The sequence below is a fragment of the Sinocyclocheilus anshuiensis genome, unplaced genomic scaffold (assembly GCF_001515605.1).
Source record: "Sinocyclocheilus anshuiensis isolate Anshui unplaced genomic scaffold, SAMN03320099.WGS_v1.1 scaffold524, whole genome shotgun sequence".
NCBI lineage: Eukaryota > Metazoa > Chordata > Actinopteri > Cypriniformes > Cyprinidae > Sinocyclocheilus > Sinocyclocheilus anshuiensis.
Window position 1 is genome coordinate 2,770,655 of NW_015555703.1, and position 22,179 is coordinate 2,792,833.

Sequence of the window (22,179 nt, forward strand, 5' to 3'; positions counted from 1 at the left end):
ACGTAACCGGTGTAGCGGCTTAACACCGGTATCACCGTCAGCACCGTCTATCGCGGCAAGCCTAGTATATATATATATATATATATATATTTAAAATGTTTGTCCTTAAGGTCCTGAGTGTAGCTATTTTGTTACCTCGTGTAAAATAGATCTATGAAAGGAAATGAGGGTGAAATATTGGAATTCCAATAAAAAAATGCACATTTGGGCAAAATGTATGCTGTTTGCATTAATAGCTTGAATGTAAAAAAAATAATGTCCCTAAGGGATGCACAAGGGTTAAGGCAAATATTGGGTACCTTAAAGGTAGTGCTTACATTGCACATTTACATTCTCAAATATTGTAGGATGCTGCATTATTCTTTTCCTAATTCAGTCTGTGATCAAAGCACGTTTCTCATTGCTGTCTTGCAGCTACCAACAGATGCTACACAGAAATCTAGTGTATCTGGCCACAATAGCAGACTCCAATCAGAACATGCAGTCTCTGCTGCCCGCGGTGAGTATTTATTCCCAGTTTCACATCTGACACGGGCTGAATGGCTTTAGCTATGGTATGTTAAAATGGTAACAAACAATTATATATTTATATTTATTTTGCATAGTTGATATGTGCTGTATGATGTGTCACAGCACTGGTTTGAATTGAATTTGAAGTAATGTCTCTCTGTTTCTCAATAGCCACCCTCTCAGAACATGGCCATGAATCAGAGTGGAGCGACTCCACAGCTCCCCCACGGTCACAGTATGCCGTCAGATGGGCCGCCCGCAGCACACATGCAGAGCCAGATGAATGGACAGATGCCAGGTACATTCACAGCAGTGCACTCACTGACAAACTCTGAGAACCAGCGACTGAGGAAACCTAAATCCATAGAAGTACGGAGGCACACTTGTGGAGAAATGCTGTCAAGTGTGAATGTTTTCAAAAATAAAAACCATGTAGTTTTTATTTATCAATTAACTTAAAAAACAAACAAAATGAACATCAAATCAAATAAATATTTGGCTTTAAAACAGCTTATTTCTAGGTGGACTTGCTCACAGTTTGCAGGTAGTTTGTTCCAAGCATCTTGGAGGTGGTGCCTTTTTTTTTTTTTTTTTTTTATTATGGTAAGATTAGAATGTTATTTCAAATTGTAGGGGTGGGAGAAAAAAAATCAGTTCTCTGATGTATCGCTATTCTTAAAAAAAAAAAAAAAAACATTTAAAAATACAAAAATGGTGCAAAGGTCAAAAGTTATAATAAAAAAACAAACATTTAATAACATTTTTTGACAAAATTATAATATAACATTAAAAAATGGTAAAATATTTAATTTAATACATTTACTAACATATGATGTTTGTAAGTAATGTCTGTCCTATTTTACAGGCAGGAGACATAAAGTGGTTGTACTAGGCTTTCGTACACACTTTGAGAAGATATATTTTTTAACATTTAAAGCAGTTTAATGCAGTTTCTTGATAATATCATAAGCTGACATTGAATAAAAAAAAACAAAAATAGACAAGGTATTGTAGTTGGGCCTAAACTTAAAAAAAGTACAAAAATGTACCTTTCTCATCTGAGTTGTACTTTCATAACTTGTTTTAGGTACATAATTGCAGCCTAAGGACCTGTTGTGGACCTTTAAAAATATAGTTATGTTTTGTTCCCCTAGGAACAAAATTTTACCTTCACGGTACCTTTTTTTTCTGCTAATGTAAACTCATTAATAAGAAAAAAATGTAGTTCACAAAATAGTTTTGGAATCAGATTGGATTGTGAGGTGCCTAAAGATTCCCACCCCTATAAAATTTATTTTCTTACTGGCACACTAAAGCAAAATATATAAATAACCATTTTAAATCAAATGTTTTTGTGAAGCATCTAATATGTTTACATGTTATCTTCTCATTGTTTGCTATTGGTCATGTGCTTCATGTGATTTTTTGAATGCTTAAAGGATTTTGTTTTTGTTATGTTTCACATTAATTGCGAAGGGGTTTGTTTTGTTGATCACTGTCTGCTTCTGCAGGTCCAAACCACATGTCCATGCAGGGCCCCGGGCCCAATCAGACTCCCAGCATACCCAGCGGCTCCATGAACATGCCACCCAGCAGCCACGGCTCCATGGGGGCGTATAACCACACAGTGCCCTCCTCGCAGGGAATACAGTCACAGGGGCAAATAAACATGAGCCAGGGGCAGCCCATGGGCAGTTACGGCCCTCGGCCCAACATGACCATGCAGCCCAATCAGGGTACTGCTGCCCTCTCATTTCAAAGCAATGCTTTAACAATAATATCAACCACATAATGATAAACGGTATGTTATGAGTGCTTGTGTTTTGCTCTAGGGCCTATGATGCACCAGCAGGCTTCTTCCCAACAGTACAACATGCCCCCTTCTGGTGGCAGTGGGCAGCATTACCAGGGGCAGCAGAACCCCATTGGCATGATGGGTCAAGGCAATCATGTGATCGGACAGAGGCCCATGCCCCCCTACAGGCCGCCACATCAAGGTACGCTGAAATCTCTTGCTCAAATATTGATTCACTCAGTTTTTGCTTTGATTCACTCATGTCTGTTTTGTGTGTTTTTAGGACCTCCTCAGCAATATCCTGGTCAAGAGGAATACTACACGGAGCAATACAGCCATGGAGGACAGGCAGCGTCAGAGGGTAGGATGCGTTCTCTTGCAAAATGCTTTTTCCTGCTTTAGTATAGCACAAATGTGACCCTGGACCACAAAACCAGTCATAAGGGTACATTTTTGAAAATGAGATCTATACATCTTCTGAAAGCTGAATAAATAAGCTTTCCATTGATGTGTGGTTTGTTAGGATAGGACGATATTTGGCCGAGATACAACTATTTGAAAATCTGGAATCTGAGGGTGCAAAAAAATCTAAATATTGAGAAAATCATCTTTAAAGTTGTCCAAATGAAGTTCTTAGCAATGCATATTACTAATCAAAAATTAAGTTTTACTATATTTACAGTAGGATATTTACAAAATATCTTCATGGAACATGATCTTTACTTAATATCCTAATGATTTTTGGCATAAAAAAAAATCAATCATTTTGACCCATACAATGTATTGTTGGCTATTGCTACAAATATACCCCAGCGACTTAAGACTGCTTTTGTGCTCCAGGGACACACATAATCTTTACCAAATTGGAAAATGTTATGTCCAATTTGAGACCATATGATCTGCACCCACTTCCAGACTACAGGCCACTCCAGACTAGGCATGGGCCGGTATGAGATTCTGACGGTATGATAACCTTAGATAAAAAAAAAATATCACGGTTTCACGGTATCACAATTATTCGGTATCACAGTATTTTGCGATTACAGCTCTAAAATATGTTATTTTTAAATGTCTGGGTAAAAAACAACTTCATTTTCCACTGAACACAATATATTTTATTTTTAAGAAACATATAGAACATTTTGGAACAGTAAACATGTCAGGCTAAATAATTCAAATAAATAATTTAATTCTTCTTAATTAAATTAAGTGCGGTCACTTAAGTGAGCCTAAACCTGCAGCTCAACAAGAACATTTTGGAACAGTAAACATGTCAGGCTAAATAATTCAAATAAATAATTTAATTCTTCTTAATTAAATTAAGTGCGGTCACTTAAGTGAGCCTAAACCTGCAGCTCAACAATAATCAGAACATCTTTTCTTTTCTGTGAAAAAAATAAAAAATCCTTCTAAATGAAAAAATGCAGTCACTTAAGTGAGCCTAAAGCTGCAGCTCAATAATCAAAAACATAATTTCTGTAAAAAAAAGAAATCAATAAAAAAAGTCAGTCATTAAACCTGCAGCTCAACAAGGTTTTTGGAGACATGCTCACTTTTACTACACATTCCTCTTTCAGTCCAAGTTATGATGCAGGAATGTTCACCTTTCCTGGATTAAGTTTGGAGCGGTGAGGTAAGAGGATGTGTGCACATGCACACATAAGAAAAGAGGTTAGCTAGTTAATTAGCCATGTTATCTGCCTCGGTAGCAAGCCAGATAGTATTTATTTCAACACTGAAACAAACGGTAGGTGGGTCTCTGTCTTGATCGGGGGTGAAAGAGGGAGAAATGAAGGTGACAGATATATAGATTACGTACGACCTGGAAGTATTTATTTAGCGATCGGCGCTAAAACGTCATCTGTACGGAACATCGTTGTGTACGGAACATGGTTAGTCTACGTTACCCGAAAAATTCCCATACGGCAGACTTCATCTTTTTCGACGGGGATAAAAGTTCCAGGGATTCACCTCCTTGACTCGGTGACTTTTCCAAACTGCGGTATACCTTGAAACCGGTTATCGTCCCATGCCTACTCCAGACTAACCCACAAGTGTTTGTTAAACTCCTCTAGTTGATTCTTATGAAAAGATGCTTAATGAAGTGAGACCAGATTTAGTTTTAGATTTCTTAATCAAAGAAAAAATTCAGAAACCTTTTATTTGCTTTGTTGTTTTATATAGTTAGTTTTTTTAATTTACTTTTTCTATTTTTGTCTTGTTTCTCGCAATAAATATAGCCGCGGTAGCTGTATGGTGCTAAATTATAAAAAATCAATCACTCATTTTTAATGTTTGTCCTAAATCAGATAAATTTGTATTCATTTCTTAAAACCTATTCACAAAGGTCCCCTTCCTAATAAAAAGTTACTCCACCTCAAAATCAAACCAAAAAAAAAAAGATATATATATTTTACGCAAATGTAAGCTGAAATGAGCTTCTCATGAAAATGTACAGTGTGTATTAGGGCTGGGTTGATAATACTGATGAATTGGTTTTGGTTCATCGTCACTTTGTTGAACCAATAAAGATCGACCTTTTACTCTGTGCTATTTTCTATTGATGTGTGAACAACACATTACTAAACATTATTTGTAGCACACCTGCCATCCAATCATTGCAATAAGGTTTGTGATTTTTCTTTTAGTTTTTGAAGTCTTAGTCTTCAGGTTTTGTCAATTTTATCACAAAATTCAAATAAAACTAAAGTTCATTCACTCCGTATCAGCAGCAGAAACTCAGAGGATCATTAAAATTCTGATGGTTTCTCTGCACAACCGACAGCTGAACTGCTTCAGCGTTACTCTCCCATCCCCGTCCTCTCAGCCTGAATGTAGTAGTGCAGGAGGACACCAGGCAGGCTGTAGCATGAGGATAAACAGTGTGACGCAGACACTCTTAGCAGGAGTTCCTGGTTATTTAGCGGGTAGCTTTGCTGATGCTTCGTGAATCCTTTGGTCCTCTTCCTGTAGGAAATGCACAGTATGGTCAGCAGCAAGAGGCGTATCAGCAGGGTCCACCGCAGCAGCAGGGTTACCCACCGCAGCAGCAGTACACAGGACAGCAGGCTTACCCTGGACAGCAGCAGGCCTATGGTATGAATCATACCCACAGATTCATGTCTGAGACATCAGAAGACTCTATTGATTAATGTGGATCCAGAAATGTTAATGTTTGCAGACAGTCATATTTTTAACACACTGGTCAGAACGTGTAATGAAGATGAACAGATGTAGTTGTTGTTAAACCTGACAAATATTAAGGTTTCTTTTATAAAATATCACGATTATATATAAAAAAAAAAAAAAAAAAAAAGAATTATTGCATTTTCACATCAAGCTCAAATCAAGGAAAAACATCAACTTGCATGGTTTGCTTACAGATTTAGTCGCAGCAAATGGCACAATCGAGCACATGAAAGAGGACCGACTGACTCTATTACACTTTTATTTGAGCAAAAAATCTCAATAAAGACTACTTAACTCCAACTTACATGGTGTTTTCATCTCGTCAGAGCGGTTTCAATTAAAATGAAATGTTTTCAGGATGAATAACCAGATGATGCTTAATAAATCAAGAGAAGCAGAAGCCTTGATCACTTAAAATTTTTTTTTTATCTTTGTTTAACCTTCAATCTTTGTTTTCCTGGTCATTGTGTAGTGCTAAATACAGACTTCCAGTGGAAAGTAAATTAATGCAGAATAGAGAATAATGAAGAATGGATGGCATACCATGCTTTACTTGTCTTGAGAGAGGACATTTTTCTGCACATGCTGTGAATGATAAAGAAAAAATTGGAAAAAGGACATAAGACATGACATAACATGAAATTATCTGAACAAATTGTGAAGGTCAGCGGTTTGCTTAATCCGTTAACAGTCTACATTCATAGTAAGAATACGGAGAGAGAGAAAAAAACACCCTTTCTTTTATATCAACAGCTCCGTCTCAGGGCGCTCCAAGTCAGTACCCGAACTATCCCCAGAGTCAAGGGCAGCAGTATTCGGCCTACAGAGCGCCACAGCCCGGACCCCCGCAGGGACAGCCGCAGCGCCCCTATGCTTTTGACCAGGTCAGAAACCCTCCCGTCACAGCAGAGCATTGCCGAAATCTTTCTTTATAAATACTTTAGTTAATAACCTTTAGTTAAGGTGTTCACAGTGTCTCTGACAGGGTTTCTGCGGGTCTTAAAAAGTCTTAATTCGCCCTTCCAAAAATTAAATTAAGGCATTAAATGTTGCATGCACTACAAAAAAATGACTCCTCCTCAGTAATTTGGTCTCGTTTTCCAAGACAAATATCTAAACATCCTTAAATCCAAGATACATTTACTTGAACATACGAAGTTTTGTGTTCTGAGAAATTAAGCAGAATTGAGTGAGTTTATGCTTAAAACAAGAATGAACATCTGTCAATGGAGAATGAGAACTTGGTTTCCCTTTGAATCAAATTGGTTTTCCTGAGCCTATTGGATTTGTTCTTGTTTTAATCAAACTCACTTTATTTTGATCAATTTCTCATACACAAAAACAAGAATTCTTGTGGCATTTTGCTTCCCAAGAAAATGTGTGTTTAAGAATCTTTAGATATTTGCGTTTTTTTTTTTTTTATGAATTCAAAACTAACAGATTTTCGAAAATTCCATTTTCAAACTTTGAAATTTCTTTTACAAGATATTTACATTTAGAGACCATATTGGTGTTACATTCAATTTTTTCCTTACATTTTCTTTACTTGGTCTTAAAAAGGTCTTTAAAAGTCATAAATTTGACTTCATAAAACCTGCAGAAATCATTGTGACTGTACTCATCAGCTCCTTTTCAAACACTTCTTTCTCACTGTCTTGGAATCATTAAATGAGACAATTAAATCCGTACTTTTAATCCGTAATATTTCCATCTTTAAAGACACCAATGTTTCCGAGTGTGACACATGACTCTTTTAACGTTCAGCAATACAATGTCAGTTGTTGAGTCTGTCAGACTAGCTGTGTTGTAGCACAGGCCTACGGTCACATCGTATCTTTCTTCACAGGGGCAGTATGGCAACTACCAGCAGTAGATGACGAGCATTTGACTTCCCGCCCTAGCATTTCTAATTTGGAGCTGTGTGTGATCTGAAGAAGGGCTACTGTGCTCTCAAAATCTCTACGCATCACCTACGAAGAGATGCATCTTCCCTGCTAATGTAGACTGAACTCTTCATTCGGCCACAAGCATTTGAACAAACCGATCAACGATTGGCTCGATTCTCAGCACAGGTGATCTAATCGTGAAACGACTATAAAACTCACTTGACAAAAATAAGAAAGCGTACACATTTTAAGAATTTCCTGTCAACTCATATGTGCATTTTTGAGTTTAACAGAGAAGCAATTTCACAGCAGCAATGCCTTAAGTGAAACAGCTGCCTTATTCTCAGCAACTTACGAAATCAGTGAAAATACATAAACACACAGCAGTGGAACGTGTTTTGTTTTTGTAATAAAGTTCATTGTGCGTTGTTGTTGTTGTTGTTGTTTTTTTCTCCTCTCCTGCAAATGTCAGAGAAGCAATAATGCTGAGGTGTGAATTAAGGCTAGTGGAGAGGTGGAAAATGGTTTTACATTTCAGGTTCAAAACTATGCTATGATGTATAAATGTATTTTATGGTTTATCAAATAGAGCTCAGATTGAGCCCAGGTGTTGAACGGTAGCTCAAAGTGTCGTCCCGTGTGCTTATTGACTGTATTGAATCTTTGTTTTCTATTGTTTTTGAAGGTGGGACATTCCATTTTAAAATGACATGTATGTCTTGCTGAAATTTGATTAAACTGTTCTGGTACTGTAGTGGTTTGTAGTGAATAGTGTAGTATTCACTAGGTTTGTAGTAGACTGAAGAGTTATTGAAGTTCTCAAACTTGGTATCAAAGAAGCAAGTATCTTGTAGAGGGACTGGGGATGCTCTACCTTCTTGCAAAGTTCAGCTCCATCCCTGATCAAACACAACTGAACCAACTAATTAAGCAGGTAGGTAGATCTCCAGGAACAGGATTGGGTACCCCTGCTCTACTCCATCCTGTGCAATAAGCACAGCTACACAACCAACAAGGCCTTGTCTCCATCACATGCCTGCTGAGAAATAACGGTTCACTCTAAGGGTACTTTGATATTAATAAGCTCAGTCAAAGGTGCAACAGTTGATGCAAAATTTGGACAAAACCCACAATAGTGTCCAGCCATTCCCAGGAATCTGTGTGACTCCCTGCAATTGGTAAGAACTGGAAACACCCAAATTAACAACATTTTTGATTCAATTGGACAAAGCTGTCCATTTTCCACTACTTTGTCAAAGGTAGGTGACCGTAGCCTATTCCAGAATTCCAAATGCCCTTGAAAGGCACTTCAGGAAGAGGACGCCATTCGTAGGGATGTTCCAAATGAAAACGAACAACTCAAGCCCTTCACGAAGGGCCCTTTCAGAGGTCAGTTAGTAAAGGGTACATGCAATGGTCCCTTTGAGGAAGTTATTTCCATTAGTGATCATGCGATCTTGGGGTACGAGGTCCTCGGTTTCATTTGCCTCTAGATGCAGTGGATCCTCCTCATCTCCTGCAGCCAAGCACAGTTTGTGTAACATTACGCACGCTGCGACAGCCTTTCGGGTAAATATGTGGTAAACCATCAAAGATTGCAGAAATATCGCCCATCGATGGTTCTTCACCATTCCAAAGGCTCTTTCTATTATAGATCGGGCCTTAGCATAGTGCTGGTTAAAGCGTTCTTCAACAATGCCTCGTAGTGGTTCTTTAAAATGTGTAGTGAGGCAGATTGGCTCTTTTAAACAAGGATGAAAAGGCCAGGTGGAGGGTATGAGCTTGAGACATAAACATGACAGTTTTTTAAGACCCTGGAGTCATGCACGGACCCCAGGAACCCAACAAAAATATCCAAAAACTTTGCATTGTGGTCACAGATTGCCTGGAGGGTGATTGATGGGTAAAGTTTCCTGTTGTAGTAGCACTGACCTAAAGCTGGAGCTAATGTGGCTGCCATTGATAGCTCCTACTGGCCTCCTAAAAGCAGCATGCCTGCTCAACCTCTCAAAACCTTCACCAATCTCCTCCAGCTTCTGAATGGGCCTTCAGATGATGGCTGAAAGATGTGTTATTAGTGCATTACAGACTGGGTCACATGCCCAGTGTGCAGTTATCATTGGCACACTGAAAGCTTTAGCTACAACTCTCCACAGGCAAGCCAAAAAAGAAAGACCAGTCATTCTGTGGTCTTTCCCCAACCATGATGTCTTTCCTAGTGCACAAGTCAAAGGAAATAATTTAAGGCTTTTCTCTTTAAATGGAAGTCAGGCTGATGTGCTGGATGCTGCATGCACACGCAGATGTCAAAGTCACATTTGGTCAAACAGTGTCTTTGCCAAGGGCGTTCCAAATGCTTACAGTAATGCCCTACACCCTTCAGAGAACTAACTTCAAGGGCTCTGCCATTCGAAGGAAGTAGGGCACAATTCTGTTGGAAGTGGCCTCTCTTCCAAACAAGTATTATGGGAAATGCTTTGCTATTGGGAACCACTGGCACAGAAAAGCTTCAACCATACCACTGGATACCATTGTTGAACTAATGGGTGACCATTAATCAGGCAATTTAAATATTCATTTTAATCCTTTCTGTTTTCTTGTAACTAAAAGCATGCCTATGGCTGTCGGATCCTGGAACATCAGGGTGATTTGGGAGAAAACGGGATCAAAATGCAAATGTTAGAGCAGTGGTTCTTGGCTCCGGTCCAGGGAAACCACTGCACATTTTGTATGTCTCCCTTATCTGACAGACTAAGTTCAGTTCATGAAGTTCTCTGTAGAAGGGCTTATTATTTAAATCAGGTGTGTAAATAAGGGAGACATATTGGAATGAGTTATATTACTATATATAGGATCTTTAATGAAGTCTGCATTGCAGAAATAAGACAGTAACCAAAATAAACTTGATCGATTAAGGTGTACATTGTATAAGGTCATGTTATCTGTGTTCACTAACTGTGCTGTCATATAGAAAAACATTGCTTCTGTTCATCTCACAATTATAATTCAGAGCACCTCTCAGGCCAAGACTGTGAGCTGCCACAGTGGGAAATGACTGCAATCATCGCTGGAAGGCAGAATATTTCCCTCCTTCTCTCTTCTTTGTCTTTCTCTCTTTATGGTAGAGGGTTTGTGGGGAGGAGAGAGGGGGGGATGCAGCTCTCTGGGAGGAGAGAGGGGGGGATGCAGCTCTCTGCACACTTTAATTGGAGATGTGTCACACTAAATAAATAGTGTGAAAGCAACCAGCAACTAGAGGATTGAACTAGCAGCCCAGGGGAAGCCGGCAGCTTTATTAGGTAGCAGCCATCGTGCCATAGGGCCATAGATGTGTGGCAACGTTAACCAACTTTCTGCCAGTGCCTTACACAACGGTAGTCGCTATTACCAGAACTTTAGGCATGTTCATTTTACTGATTATTCTAACCATACATTTACATGGATAAACGTATTATATGCCATAGGTTTGAATACCTTCTCAGGAAAAAAACAAAACATTGATTGGGTATGTAATGTTTTTAAGAAACATTTTTTTTGTTATAGACCTTATGCTTCAGAGAAACAAGTGCACAGCCATTTTTAAGATTTTGTCTTTGAACTCTATAGCGTCACTGTTTGAGTAATTCGCTGGTGAAGTGGATTTACTTACTGTAGAGTAAACTAAAGTTATCATGTACATGTAACGTTCAAAGCGGATGTCATAACAAATGTCAGTAGACCAAGAAGTTTTTTTCTTAAATGAGCAGTTCATTCATAAATTCGTATGAACTTACCTTTACGCTGTGGAAATATAAAAGGAAGACAGAAGACAACGAGGACAGTGCTGAAAACGGGCGGAACTACATAAGGTCTATACCTGCTGACAAAAATGGCTGTCTAGGACCTTAAAATGTTCGTCCAATCACTGCATTCAATCCGAGTGCAATGATTGGATGTTCTACCTGCCTGTCAACCTATGCATTTGCATACCTCCACGCAGCCAATAGCGAGAGTTTGGGGCGTGTCTACTATAGCAGGCTGAGCCAGAGGGTGTTAATTGGAAAAATAAATTCAGATTCCATTACAGAAGTGCAAGCTAGGACTTCAGGTGGCTCAGGGTGGAGAGAGATTGGATGGTTTACAGGTCTGCGAACAAAACCGTACTTAAAAAGCTTTCTGTACTTGTTGTGGAGCATTTAGATCTTCTCCAGTGGTATCATTACAAGTTGAAATGGGAGAATTGCCTCTAGAACAACGAAGGCATCAGTTGAGGATGAGGTAAAGGGACACCTGGAAAGCCATCCAGTTAGCTTACTTCTGAAAGATTGTTGGGAATATTAGTACAAAGGAATAGCAAGCTTTGGTTGGGTAGTAAGGAAGGAGGAAAACAGCTTGGGATTGAAAGACATTGAAATCGCCCCTTCTGTTGCTAAACCAGTAATTCCCCCTTGGATTTTCCCTATGCCACTGATTGATTTACAAATACACAAAGTAATAAATAAAATGGAAATGAACATACCAACTGATATACAGTATTGGGAAGGTTACTTTGGAAATGTAATAGGTTACAGATTACAAGTTACCCTATTTAAAATGTAATAGTAGTGTAACTTTTTCAATTACTTTGTTAAATGTAACTGATTACTTTTGATTACTTTTTGATTACCTTTCTAAATTTCTAATTAATGTTTATTTGCAACTGTTAATAATTTTCAAACATTTAAACCATGCAGGGTTAACTTTACAGTAGGGCTCAACCCTGTCAGCCTTTCAAAATCCTTCATCACTTGAATTAAGATGGTCACATTTGAGCACATCCACCACAAAATCAGACTTTAGTACCGCCTTTTTAGTAGTTCAACAATATATAATTAAAGAGTATTATTCCGTATTACAGGTATTTACAGATGGGTCAAAGGAGCCAGAGTCTGGAAGAACAGCAGCGGCAGTACACATTCCTACCTTTAAAATAAAAATCGCAAAAAGAATATCGGATCCCGTGCCAGTATTCACTTCCGAGTTATTAGCTATGTAGCTCTGCAGTGGATCGATGAAGTACAACCAGCACGAACTGTGATATGCACTGACTCAATGGCTTCTCTCACTAGCCTACTGAGTGGAAAATATGAAGCACGGCAAGATTTAGTATTTTAAGTTTTGCAATGTTTGTTTAAAACAGGCAGTTTGGGATTTTGGTAAACTTCCTCTGGGTGCCGGCACATGTGGGTGTGGATGGAGACGAGGAAGTGCACCTGCTGGCAAAGAAGGCCTTGAATCATCCACAAATTGAAATTAATTTATCTTTCAGCAAAGCTGAATTCAAGAGAATGAAATCAATTGAAATAAGAAAGAAATGGAAAAGTGGATTAAAAGGAAGACATCTTTACCAGGTTCAGGAGTGTGTTGGAAATAAGAGGGAAATATGTAATTATTTCAAGATTAAGAATTGGACACACAGCATTAAATTATAGTCTTTGTAAAATAGGGAAGCATGAAACAGGCAATTGTGACAAATGTGGAGATCCAGAACCAGTGAAGCATATTCTGCTGCATATGAACGGGAAAGACTTCGGTTAATTAATCAATTAGGATGGCTGGGAATTGATAACATTTCACTAAAAGTATTATTAGGAAACAGGTCAATGCAATCAAGAGTTCATGAAATATTAAGTATTTAAAAAAAGAGACAGGAACAATGGATAGAATATAGTTTTTTTCTCTTCTCTCTCAAATCAATGTGCACTCCACACTCCAGATCAGTAGGTGGCTTGCCAAACCACCATAAAACACCAGATGAAGATGAAGAAAAATAAAAAGAAGTGGAAGTGCAAGCTAAAATACAAAGACTTGCCAAAATACACAGAGACAGACAACGAGGAAAAACAAGTGTAAACACTGGCAATGTTTTTACAAGATGGAGGAATTTGATGAAATGTTTGAGTTTCTTCTCGACAGGTAAGCTAAACTTCAAGTTAAAAGTGTTCCTAATATGTTGGAGCTTTTATTGAAAGTAGCCGGATTTTACTGTATCTGTTGAGACATGCCTTCTCTTTATAGAGCTGTGTTTGTGATGTTTGAGTGAGCAGAAGTGTGAAGCGTGAAAGGGGCGTGGCAATGTTTGCTTGAAAACATGATGTTTTTTTTGTAGTTCTGCTAGATGACACTAGTAGAGCGGAAACTACATGCTCTTGCTTTAATAGGGCATTGTGTAATTGTATTCCAAGTGAATGATCTGTGGCATCATATCTGAGTCACGTTTCCATTTCTAGTAATGGTTTCTGATCAGCATGTTCACATTAAAGCAAATTATCTAATCAATACTTGAAAATAAGGTAGGACATCTCTACCCTAAAATGCAGTGGCATCAAATTTGCAGTTCAAAATGTATTATAAAAATATTATTATATTACATAAGTGTTTCATCACTATATATTTTTTATTTATTTATTTTATTAAGAACATTATATAGACAAAGATAAAAGCAGTCACAATGTAGAACAAAAGAAAAAAAAAAACAAAACAAGAAAAATAAAACTACAGGGTACAAGACAGGGGTATATAACTAATCACAAAAGATCACATCAAAGGAAAAGATTAAAAGACTTACAGATTTCAATTGTTTTTAAAGCCTTCTTGTTACACGAGTTAAAGATAGTCCCAAAGTAATGCTGCAATTCAGCAAGCAAAACATAAAAAAGTGGTTTTTGACCTGAAAATTTACATTTATGTATATAAAATTTGGTTAATAAAATAAGAAGATTAAGTAAGTATATTTTGTCCTCAGCTTTCCTAAGCTTGGCTAGAGCACTCCCGTAGCTTCTCATAAATTTACCAATATCAAATTTGAGTAACTCCCAATTAATGCTAAAAGAGCGTTCCCTTACTGCTTTTTTTCCAATAATGGTTAATGAAATAATTAATTTTAAGCTTAACGGTATTATGAGATAATAGAGAGCTGTTTGACTTCCAATATGATGGTTTAATAGCATTTAAAGTGCTTACAGAAAGCTTAATTTTTATATAGATAGCCTTATGGTCAGTTAGGGGAGTTGGGAGAATATCAACTAAAGTACTGGGAATGTCAATAGAATTAGAGATCAGCCAAAAGTCTATACGAGAGAAATGAGAAGCAGCCTTGTTGCTCCAGGTAAATGCTTTAGTATTAGGGAATTTGGACCTCCAGACATCAATCAAATCAAGTCTCTCCATGAATTGTTTAAATTTTAAATTAAGTGATGAGGGTCGGCCGGGAGGCCATTTATCAAGAGCACTGTCAATTGCAATATTGAAATCCCCACCTGATAACAAGCAGAGAGTTTGGGAATTTTTTCAGACAGTATAGCAGTCTGCTTTCTATAAACTCAAGAAAACTAGCATTCTCAGACCTTGAATTAAATCCATAAATATTGGCCATAATAATAAAAGTTGAATTAAGATCAATGACATGACACAAAAAATGTCCATATGAATCACAGTCCGAGTGTAATATATTCCCTTTAAATGCATTTCTTAGAGTAGTAACTCCTGCAGAGCATTCAGTTCCATGGGAAAACCAAAGGTCATTTCCCCATTGTGATTTCCAAAATTTTACATCATTAACAGATGAATGGGATTCTTGGAAAAAACAAAAATCAGGCTTCAGTTGTTTCGCAAATAAAAATAAAGCTTTCCTTTTCACAGTATGCCGTATACCCCTGACATTTAATGAAAACAAAGACAACAACGTCAAAAACAAATAAATATATAAAAGAACTGTAGAAACAAAAAGGCAATGACCTTACTTCAAAAGCTTAGGGCAAAAAAGGGAACACCCCAAACTCTGCACTTAGAACAAGAGTCAGTGTTAAGTGAACCAACTTATCATATAACATCTTGACAAGTTCCAGACAAAAGGTTTTGAACTATACTCGAAAGGATATTAAGGCACAAAAACCATGAGCCGATCTGCAACAAAAGATCCTGGACTAGCCAGCCTCAGGACGACACACTTCAAGGTGGCAGAATGATTTCTTTGCCTTCAACAAATGCTCGGGCTCTGACATAGTATGCCTTTTTCCCTGCGTCCCTCGCACTTTTAATTGCAGGCCACAGCTTTTTTCTCCTTTCTCTGTCTTCCTCCCAGAAAGAAGTCTTCAGCAAAACGTAGTTTCTTATCACGCAGGTACGAGTTGTTTCTAGCAGCCTTCCAAACTGCATCACGGTGCACTCTGCTGGTGAATTGAAGAATTACAGGCCTCGGCTTGTCAGTGAGCATTTTTGAACCTAAGCGATGAACAGTATCGATCACATCTGGAAGCTTGATCTTTCCCTCAGGTAGCATCTCCTGGCAAATATTAATAACTTCCGCTCGTACGTTCTGATCTGCTTTCTCAGGGACTCCATACAACTTCAGGTTCCATCTCCTGTGGTACCCTTCCAGCTCCCGTATGCGGTTCTCGAGCATGCTGCGACGACGTTTTTCTTCATCAATGCATTTCTCTGCATTAGTCATTTTTATCTTCAAGTCTTTTACCTCTGCACAAACGAAATCAACAGTTTTGTTAGACCTTATATTCTCATAGCGTTGTTGTTGATCAGTTTATCCATACCATCCGCACTGCTGTTAATCAGGTCAGAGAGAGTGGATATTATATCGTCACCAGATTTTTCCGTTTTTCCACGTTTACTGGATGGAGGCTTACTTGGAGTCACAGGCAAGGATGGAAAATCTTCAGCAGCAGAGGAAAGTGATGGAGTTACATGAGTGGAATAATCATGACAAATGTCAATCAGTAAATTGCTACCTTCAGGTGATATCACAAGCTCGGAGCTTGGCATCACACCATCGGATGCTGCCAAACTTCTAACAGCTTGATCTAGCAAGTCTTTCCTTTTCCTTTGGGACTTTGACATTTTCCCCAAGTTCACACCGTGATCTTCTGAAACACAGTCAGTGTGTCCTGTAGGGGGAGGGAGAGAACTTCAAATGAACGTTATATGGACACAAATTACAAGAGTTTCTCAAACAGCAATGGAAAAAAATCATTATGATAGTGATGATTAGCATATCTCATTATTATAAATACAAATGGATAAGTTAATGATTTTGACCTCAACTTTATACACCATCTTAAATATGCAAAGTGCTCATGGTGTGAGACAGAAAATCAGTGATGCATAACAACAGCAAAATACTTTTTTGTGCATGTTTCAATATAGACTAACAAACTCGATTGCAAAACTGATTTATTTTCAATGATATGACCCTTCCTTAAATGTCTGGTCAAAAGAAATCTTCTTATGGCTCGACAGCTCGAAGCAGACAATGTTTGAACTTTTACTGGGTTTTAATGCAAAAAAAAAAAAAAAGCAAAATATATTTAGAGTTTGGTCAATGAATATGCATTAACTGGAATGCTCTACAGCCAGGGTTAATAATGTCCTAGAACAGTGCCAGTGCATGATCATTTAGGCTGTATATGGTGCTATTATACATGATGCATTATATTATACATGATGCAGTGTTTCAAGTAGTGTTGGTGTATTGGTACTTAAAAAAAAAGTTACAAATTTAGATGATGGTAGTCAAATTCCTTGGGGAGCATGCCATTTATGCAAGTATTTTTTTTTTCATATTTTGTATATCTAGCATGAATAATCATTAGTCTTTGGGTTTCATTCAGCATAGAAGCTGCTTTTTGAGCTCCACTCAGTACAGTTGGTCGTTTTTTAGAGTTGTGTTCATTATATTACAGAGAGTGACTCATTTTTACCAATGCTATTTATTTGCATTACACATTCTGACGTTAAACACCAGTTTATTAAAGAAAACATTTGAAGGGCACACTTTAAACAGAGAAAACCTTTTAAATAACTCTGGTCTCATTTTATTTTAATATTTTATTCAGTGGCGGCCGTGAGTGTATGTTTGCTATAATAAGTATGGATACTGGCCAAGAGCAAAGATAATAAATATCAGTTTGAGATGCGTTTGTCCTTGAATGGAGCAGTGAGGGAGCTCAGCGTGGCGTGTTGGTGAATCCTCTAAATAGCCCACGGCAAAAGAAAGCCTGATTAACATGCCAAGAGCCGCTCCAGCTATCACTTACCAACTGCTTGTATTTATAGTTGCTGTCTGTGTGTGTTTGTGAGAGTCTTTTGGCTTCTGATGGTGTGTTGTGTGTGTGTGTGTGTGTGTGTGTGTGTGTGAGTGTGGCTCAGTCCTCACGGCTCCCAGCGGACAGGAGGTGTGTTTGTTCTAGAAAGAGCTCAGCTATGTCTCATTCAAGGTCACACAGTAATAAAGGTCAGGATTTGAGAAGAATGCTATCATGAGTTGATGTACAGACAGTGATTCATTAGTTTAATTAGTTTGCATTGACTGCTTTGCTATCCCAAAGGTAAAATGTTTGAAAATTAGATGAACTTTTCTCAGAGGTTTCTTTGGATACATTTTTTTTTTATTATTTCAATTGAGTCAGAAATCAGTGTTTGTGTGTTACAGATATATCTAGTAGAAATAAAAAGTAAAGACTTTAATGTATGCGAGTTCTGTCAAGGTCAAGCCAGATAACAGATCATCTGTAGATTAAAAATACATGGTCAATTACAGTAATCTCTAGAAATTGAGAAATAGTTAATCATACAAGTCTTTGTACTACTGTGTGAAATTGGGGCCAGGAATTAGGAACAGCTTTGTATTTTGTAATAAGTGTCAAATTATGCTTTGAATGACAACAAACCCAACTTGTATGCATTTAAGATGCTGTAGTTTATATCCATGTGGTATATCTTTCTACATGTATGTGTTTTATTTTATTTTTTTGTTATTTGTAAATATATTTCAAAAAATATATTTGCTAAAATATGTTACAAATGTAAATATATGTTCTACCAATATATATGTTTTGGCTGTTTTTGTGTCTTTTTGAAAATATACTTTTAAAATATGCAAATAAACAATATATTTCAATCCAAGAAAATACATTCACATTTCACATTTGAAGAAAAACTTTTTAATTATTTTAGGTTTGGAAATGTATTTTCTTGCCCCTGAAATACATTTTGAAATACATTTTGGTAACTAAATATATTTTCAATTTCAAAAATATATTTTAACTTCATTGTTTACAATGTATATTTAAAATAATGTTTGGCCAGATTTTTTTTTTCTCTCCCACTCACCATACTTTATAGTCAATTGCAATTTGTGCATTTGCTTCTGCTAGTTCTGCTAGTCATCATTATAATTATTCTGTACTTCTCCATCATCTTCATCAGTCAGCCCAGACCATGAGTACTGCGTAGTCTGTAGACAAACTAGTCTAATAGTGAATGCTACCCACCTCTATTTGTTGGTGTAGAGGGTTTACAGTACTAGTTATGCTTTGTTTTGTTGATTTCTTTCCATGGGTACAGAGCAGAAATACCCTTTGTATGTGTGTGGCTGTACCTCTCTGAGAGACAGAAATGGAGAGAAAAAGAAAGAGGGATGACTGCTGTATGTGTGTTATCTAGTGAGAGGATGGGACTTGGAAATGGGAAGTTTGGGGATGTCTGCTGTCCGCCGGAGCCGTGGGTCCCCGGGTCTCTCATCACAGACCTCCTGACAGCAGAGATGGGACCAGCGCAGAGATCATCGCTCACCGCTGAAGAATATTCCAGCGTGACCGTTTGACAGCCCTGCTGAACTAGTTTCTCAAAGCAGGTCAAGGGATTTGGGGCCATCTTCATCTCCAGCTGCTTTAAACATGAGTCCTCAAGATAACCGGCACTCTTCTACTGATGAAGGCACAACCTACTAGTAACCAGGTCCTAAGTATTACATCTACAAGAAACTATCATCTTTTCTTCACAGCTTCAATACATTGAATACACACAATATGCATTCCTAAACAAAACTCTCGTTGAAGACTTGGGGCTCACAACATTTCAAAATCCCTGGTAGCCCTTCGGGCAGGCACTCTTCAGGTTTTGGTAGCCCGAAATGAATTTAACTAGCCCACATAAAAAAAATACCTTTTTTTAATAGAGAAAATTGTCTAGGAGTTGTACATTTTCAAAATACAAAAATCAAAGAAAGATTTTTAAATTCAAATTTAAGGCTTTATGACCCTTTTTAAGACCTGCACAAATAAAATTAATGCGGTATGAGTGGGGTAGGGCAATGTCTAGAAACATATTAAACCGTAAAAGGACATGGTTTACAGTTCAAATACAGGTTTTCACAAAACAAAAATGGCAAACATCACATTTCAGCCTTTAAACAATTTTTAGGAAAGTCAGACATTAATTTAAAACATATAAATATCTTACTGTCTTAACTGTTTAGATTTTTAGATGGCACATTATCTTCTTATTGATCCACCGGTTCACATTTACAACTGTACGTGTTTGCTGCTAAAAACATGGGTATATTTTCGCATTGGTCTGGAGAAAAACAGCAGATGGGCTTCTTGAAAATGCAAAATAATTTCCTGCCACTAGGTGGCGCTTTTGGAGCGGCAGAAATAGCGTTTTGTCTGGTAACGGCTGTACACGAAGCAGCGCTGCTCCAGCTAACAAAAAAAGGTCCCCTGAATGGCTCCTGCAAACGTGCCCTGGATGTCTTTGTGTAGGGTTCTTTAGACGTCAAAAGGACGTTGCGGGAGAGGTTCACGGGACATTCGTGAAACATTCGGGACCTTTAGGGAACATTCTCTACAAGTCCTTTTTACGTCCTTTTCATTGCTAGTGTAAACATATCAGTTAGATAAGACAAATCTGAACTACGCAAAGAATAAACACAAGGAATTGCAGGCTGCAAAAAAAATAAAAAAATATATATATATCCAGATAGCACATGTACGTCTGCAAGATGTCTGTGAAAAATCGCTTCATCTGGAAAGCATCTGCTGTGTACAAACATCTGATAGATGTCTCTAAGATAGATCTTAAAGACATCTTCTAAACATCTATTTGACATCTGACAGGAAACGTCCTATAGACATATTGCAGATGAGCAAACACTCTAAAAAATATGTCTCGCAGATGTAAATATAGACGTCTCCGTGATGTGTGTGTGCTATCAGGGTATATATTAGGCGTGTAATCGTTCAAGTTACTCACGGTTCAGTTTGTATCACGGTTTCGGTACAGTTCGGTATGTGCTGTGTTTAGGGAAAATAAAAGGGACTATATTGTCAAATAAAAATAAAGAAAATAAGAACAAATAATCTAATTACAAGCAACAGAACAAATAAATACAACCGAGCAAGGTGCCAAATTTTGATTTTCTGCATTTAATCGGTCTCCAATTCTCAAGTGATCATTAATTTAGACTGTTTTTCTAATTAGGAACTGATCACAAATATCGGTTATGTATTAATTTAGATATATGATTATTCGGGACATCCCATACTTTCAATTATTCGTTCATTAGGGACCCAGTATCTGTTAGAGACTCGCGTGGCCGGCGCGGGTCTCACGATTACAAACTCACCATTCTGAGTTTATTCAGAGGATGCAGAGTGATCTAATACTTTTAAGTCGGTTGCCACATGCTCACTCGTACAAAAAGTGTAGTTTCCTTAGTCACACAGCTGCAACTTGCTAAGTCAGTGACAGACAGAAATCAGAAGATCTCACATGATGTGCCACATGCTCCATGCATTGGGCCTTCAGTTTGACCCATCCATCAGAACAGAATTCTTCTAAAGTTTTCAGTCTGTCTCATAAGTGACTGCTGTGAAATTGAGACCATTTCACCTTTAGAATGATACTAAACATGAAAAGTTTAACCACAATATGTAAGTATAGTAACTTGAGTTCTTGACACTTCTAAGCTAACGTTCAGTGACTTGGGCCATATGCCCAGGAGGGAAGGAGGATGGGTGAAGGGACAGTTGAGCAAATGGTTTTCTCTGAGATCTTCGCTTCTGATGAGAAAGTTTATTGTTTAGTTTGCATAGCATCTGTTCTGTGAGAGCTAGGAGATCGTTTCGGGTCTGACAAGACAAACATTCCACTTCTATATATAATAATAATTTGAACAAATTAGTTTCACAGATACAACACCTTTATTTGTGGCAAATGTATTCAGGTGATTTCAGTCCTGGTCCTGTTGACCCATAGCACTGCACATTATGTGTACGTTTGCATGCAGCGATGTACTAAAAATGAAAACGATGAAACAAGATCTGAATGAGCTGCTGCCAGACGCTGCTGTCATGCTCTGCCAAAAACCCCGACCAAGGGCACGGTGTCCCACCACCTCCATCCACAGGCCCGGTCTGATCTGCGCTGATGAGCCATCCTCCGCCTGCGCTCATCCGAATTGGAAGGTTACAAATATTAACGGTCAGTCTTAACCAACTCACTGGCAACATGGTGAAGGTGACAAATGATGTGGATTTCAAAAGAATGCATGCCAGTGAGTAAATCAGTGGTCTGTTTTTGTGACAAAGACCACTAAAGCTTGCTTAACAATAATGAGCGCTGGAAAGCGGTGCTGTAGTAAGTAGGTTCATGGCACAAACCATGATGAGGAGCTGCTGTTGGTGGAGGAATCAATGCTGAAAGATGCCGCGTCGCTTCAGAAAACATGAGAGTCTCCTCTGTATACAGACCATACAATTGTTAGTGTGAAGGGAAAAATCTAAATGTACAGTTGTTTACATTAAAACCATCTTTTGTGGTATATTGACATCTAGGTAACCCTGTATGGATCATTGAAGAGCCGTGGCCAGATAGCATATATAACAATTATTTCTAACAATATACACTACTGTTCAAAAGCTTGGAGTCAGTAAATAATTGTTTCTATTTTTTTTTTTTTTTTTTTTAAAGAATTTAATACTTTTA

General features: G+C 37.8%; 1 protein-coding gene and 1 pseudogene across 4 annotated transcripts in view; one reads left to right on the plus strand and one right to left on the minus strand.

Annotated features, from left to right (window-relative positions):
• The window catches only part of LOC107671692 (protein SSXT-like), an 11,767-nt gene extending 3,633 nt beyond the window's left edge, over positions 1 to 8,134 (plus strand). The window contains exons 3-10 of one of the 4 annotated variants that reach the window (XR_001632237.1): positions 415 to 499; positions 682 to 808; positions 2,022 to 2,246; positions 2,343 to 2,507; positions 2,589 to 2,666; positions 5,279 to 5,401; positions 5,967 to 6,157; positions 6,248 to 6,329. Coding sequence is in view for 3 of the 4 variants with exons in the window: in XM_016464604.1 (XP_016320090.1) it covers positions 415 to 499; positions 682 to 808; positions 2,022 to 2,246; positions 2,343 to 2,507; positions 2,589 to 2,666; positions 5,279 to 5,401; positions 6,248 to 6,378; positions 7,341 to 7,367 (961 nt within the window). In the remaining variant the exon portion in view is untranslated. Of the gene's footprint in view, positions 1 to 414; positions 500 to 681; positions 809 to 2,021; positions 2,247 to 2,342; positions 2,508 to 2,588; positions 2,667 to 5,278; positions 5,402 to 5,688; positions 5,795 to 5,966; positions 6,158 to 6,247; positions 6,379 to 7,340 lie in introns of those variants that run through there. The other 3 variants (XM_016464604.1, XM_016464605.1, XM_016464606.1) reach the window with 3 other exon arrangements.
• Positions 8,135 to 15,348: 7,214 nt separating this feature from the next.
• On the minus strand, positions 15,349 to 19,065 carry LOC107671658 (uncharacterized; annotated as a pseudogene).
• Between the last annotated feature and the right edge of the window lie 3,114 nt (positions 19,066 to 22,179).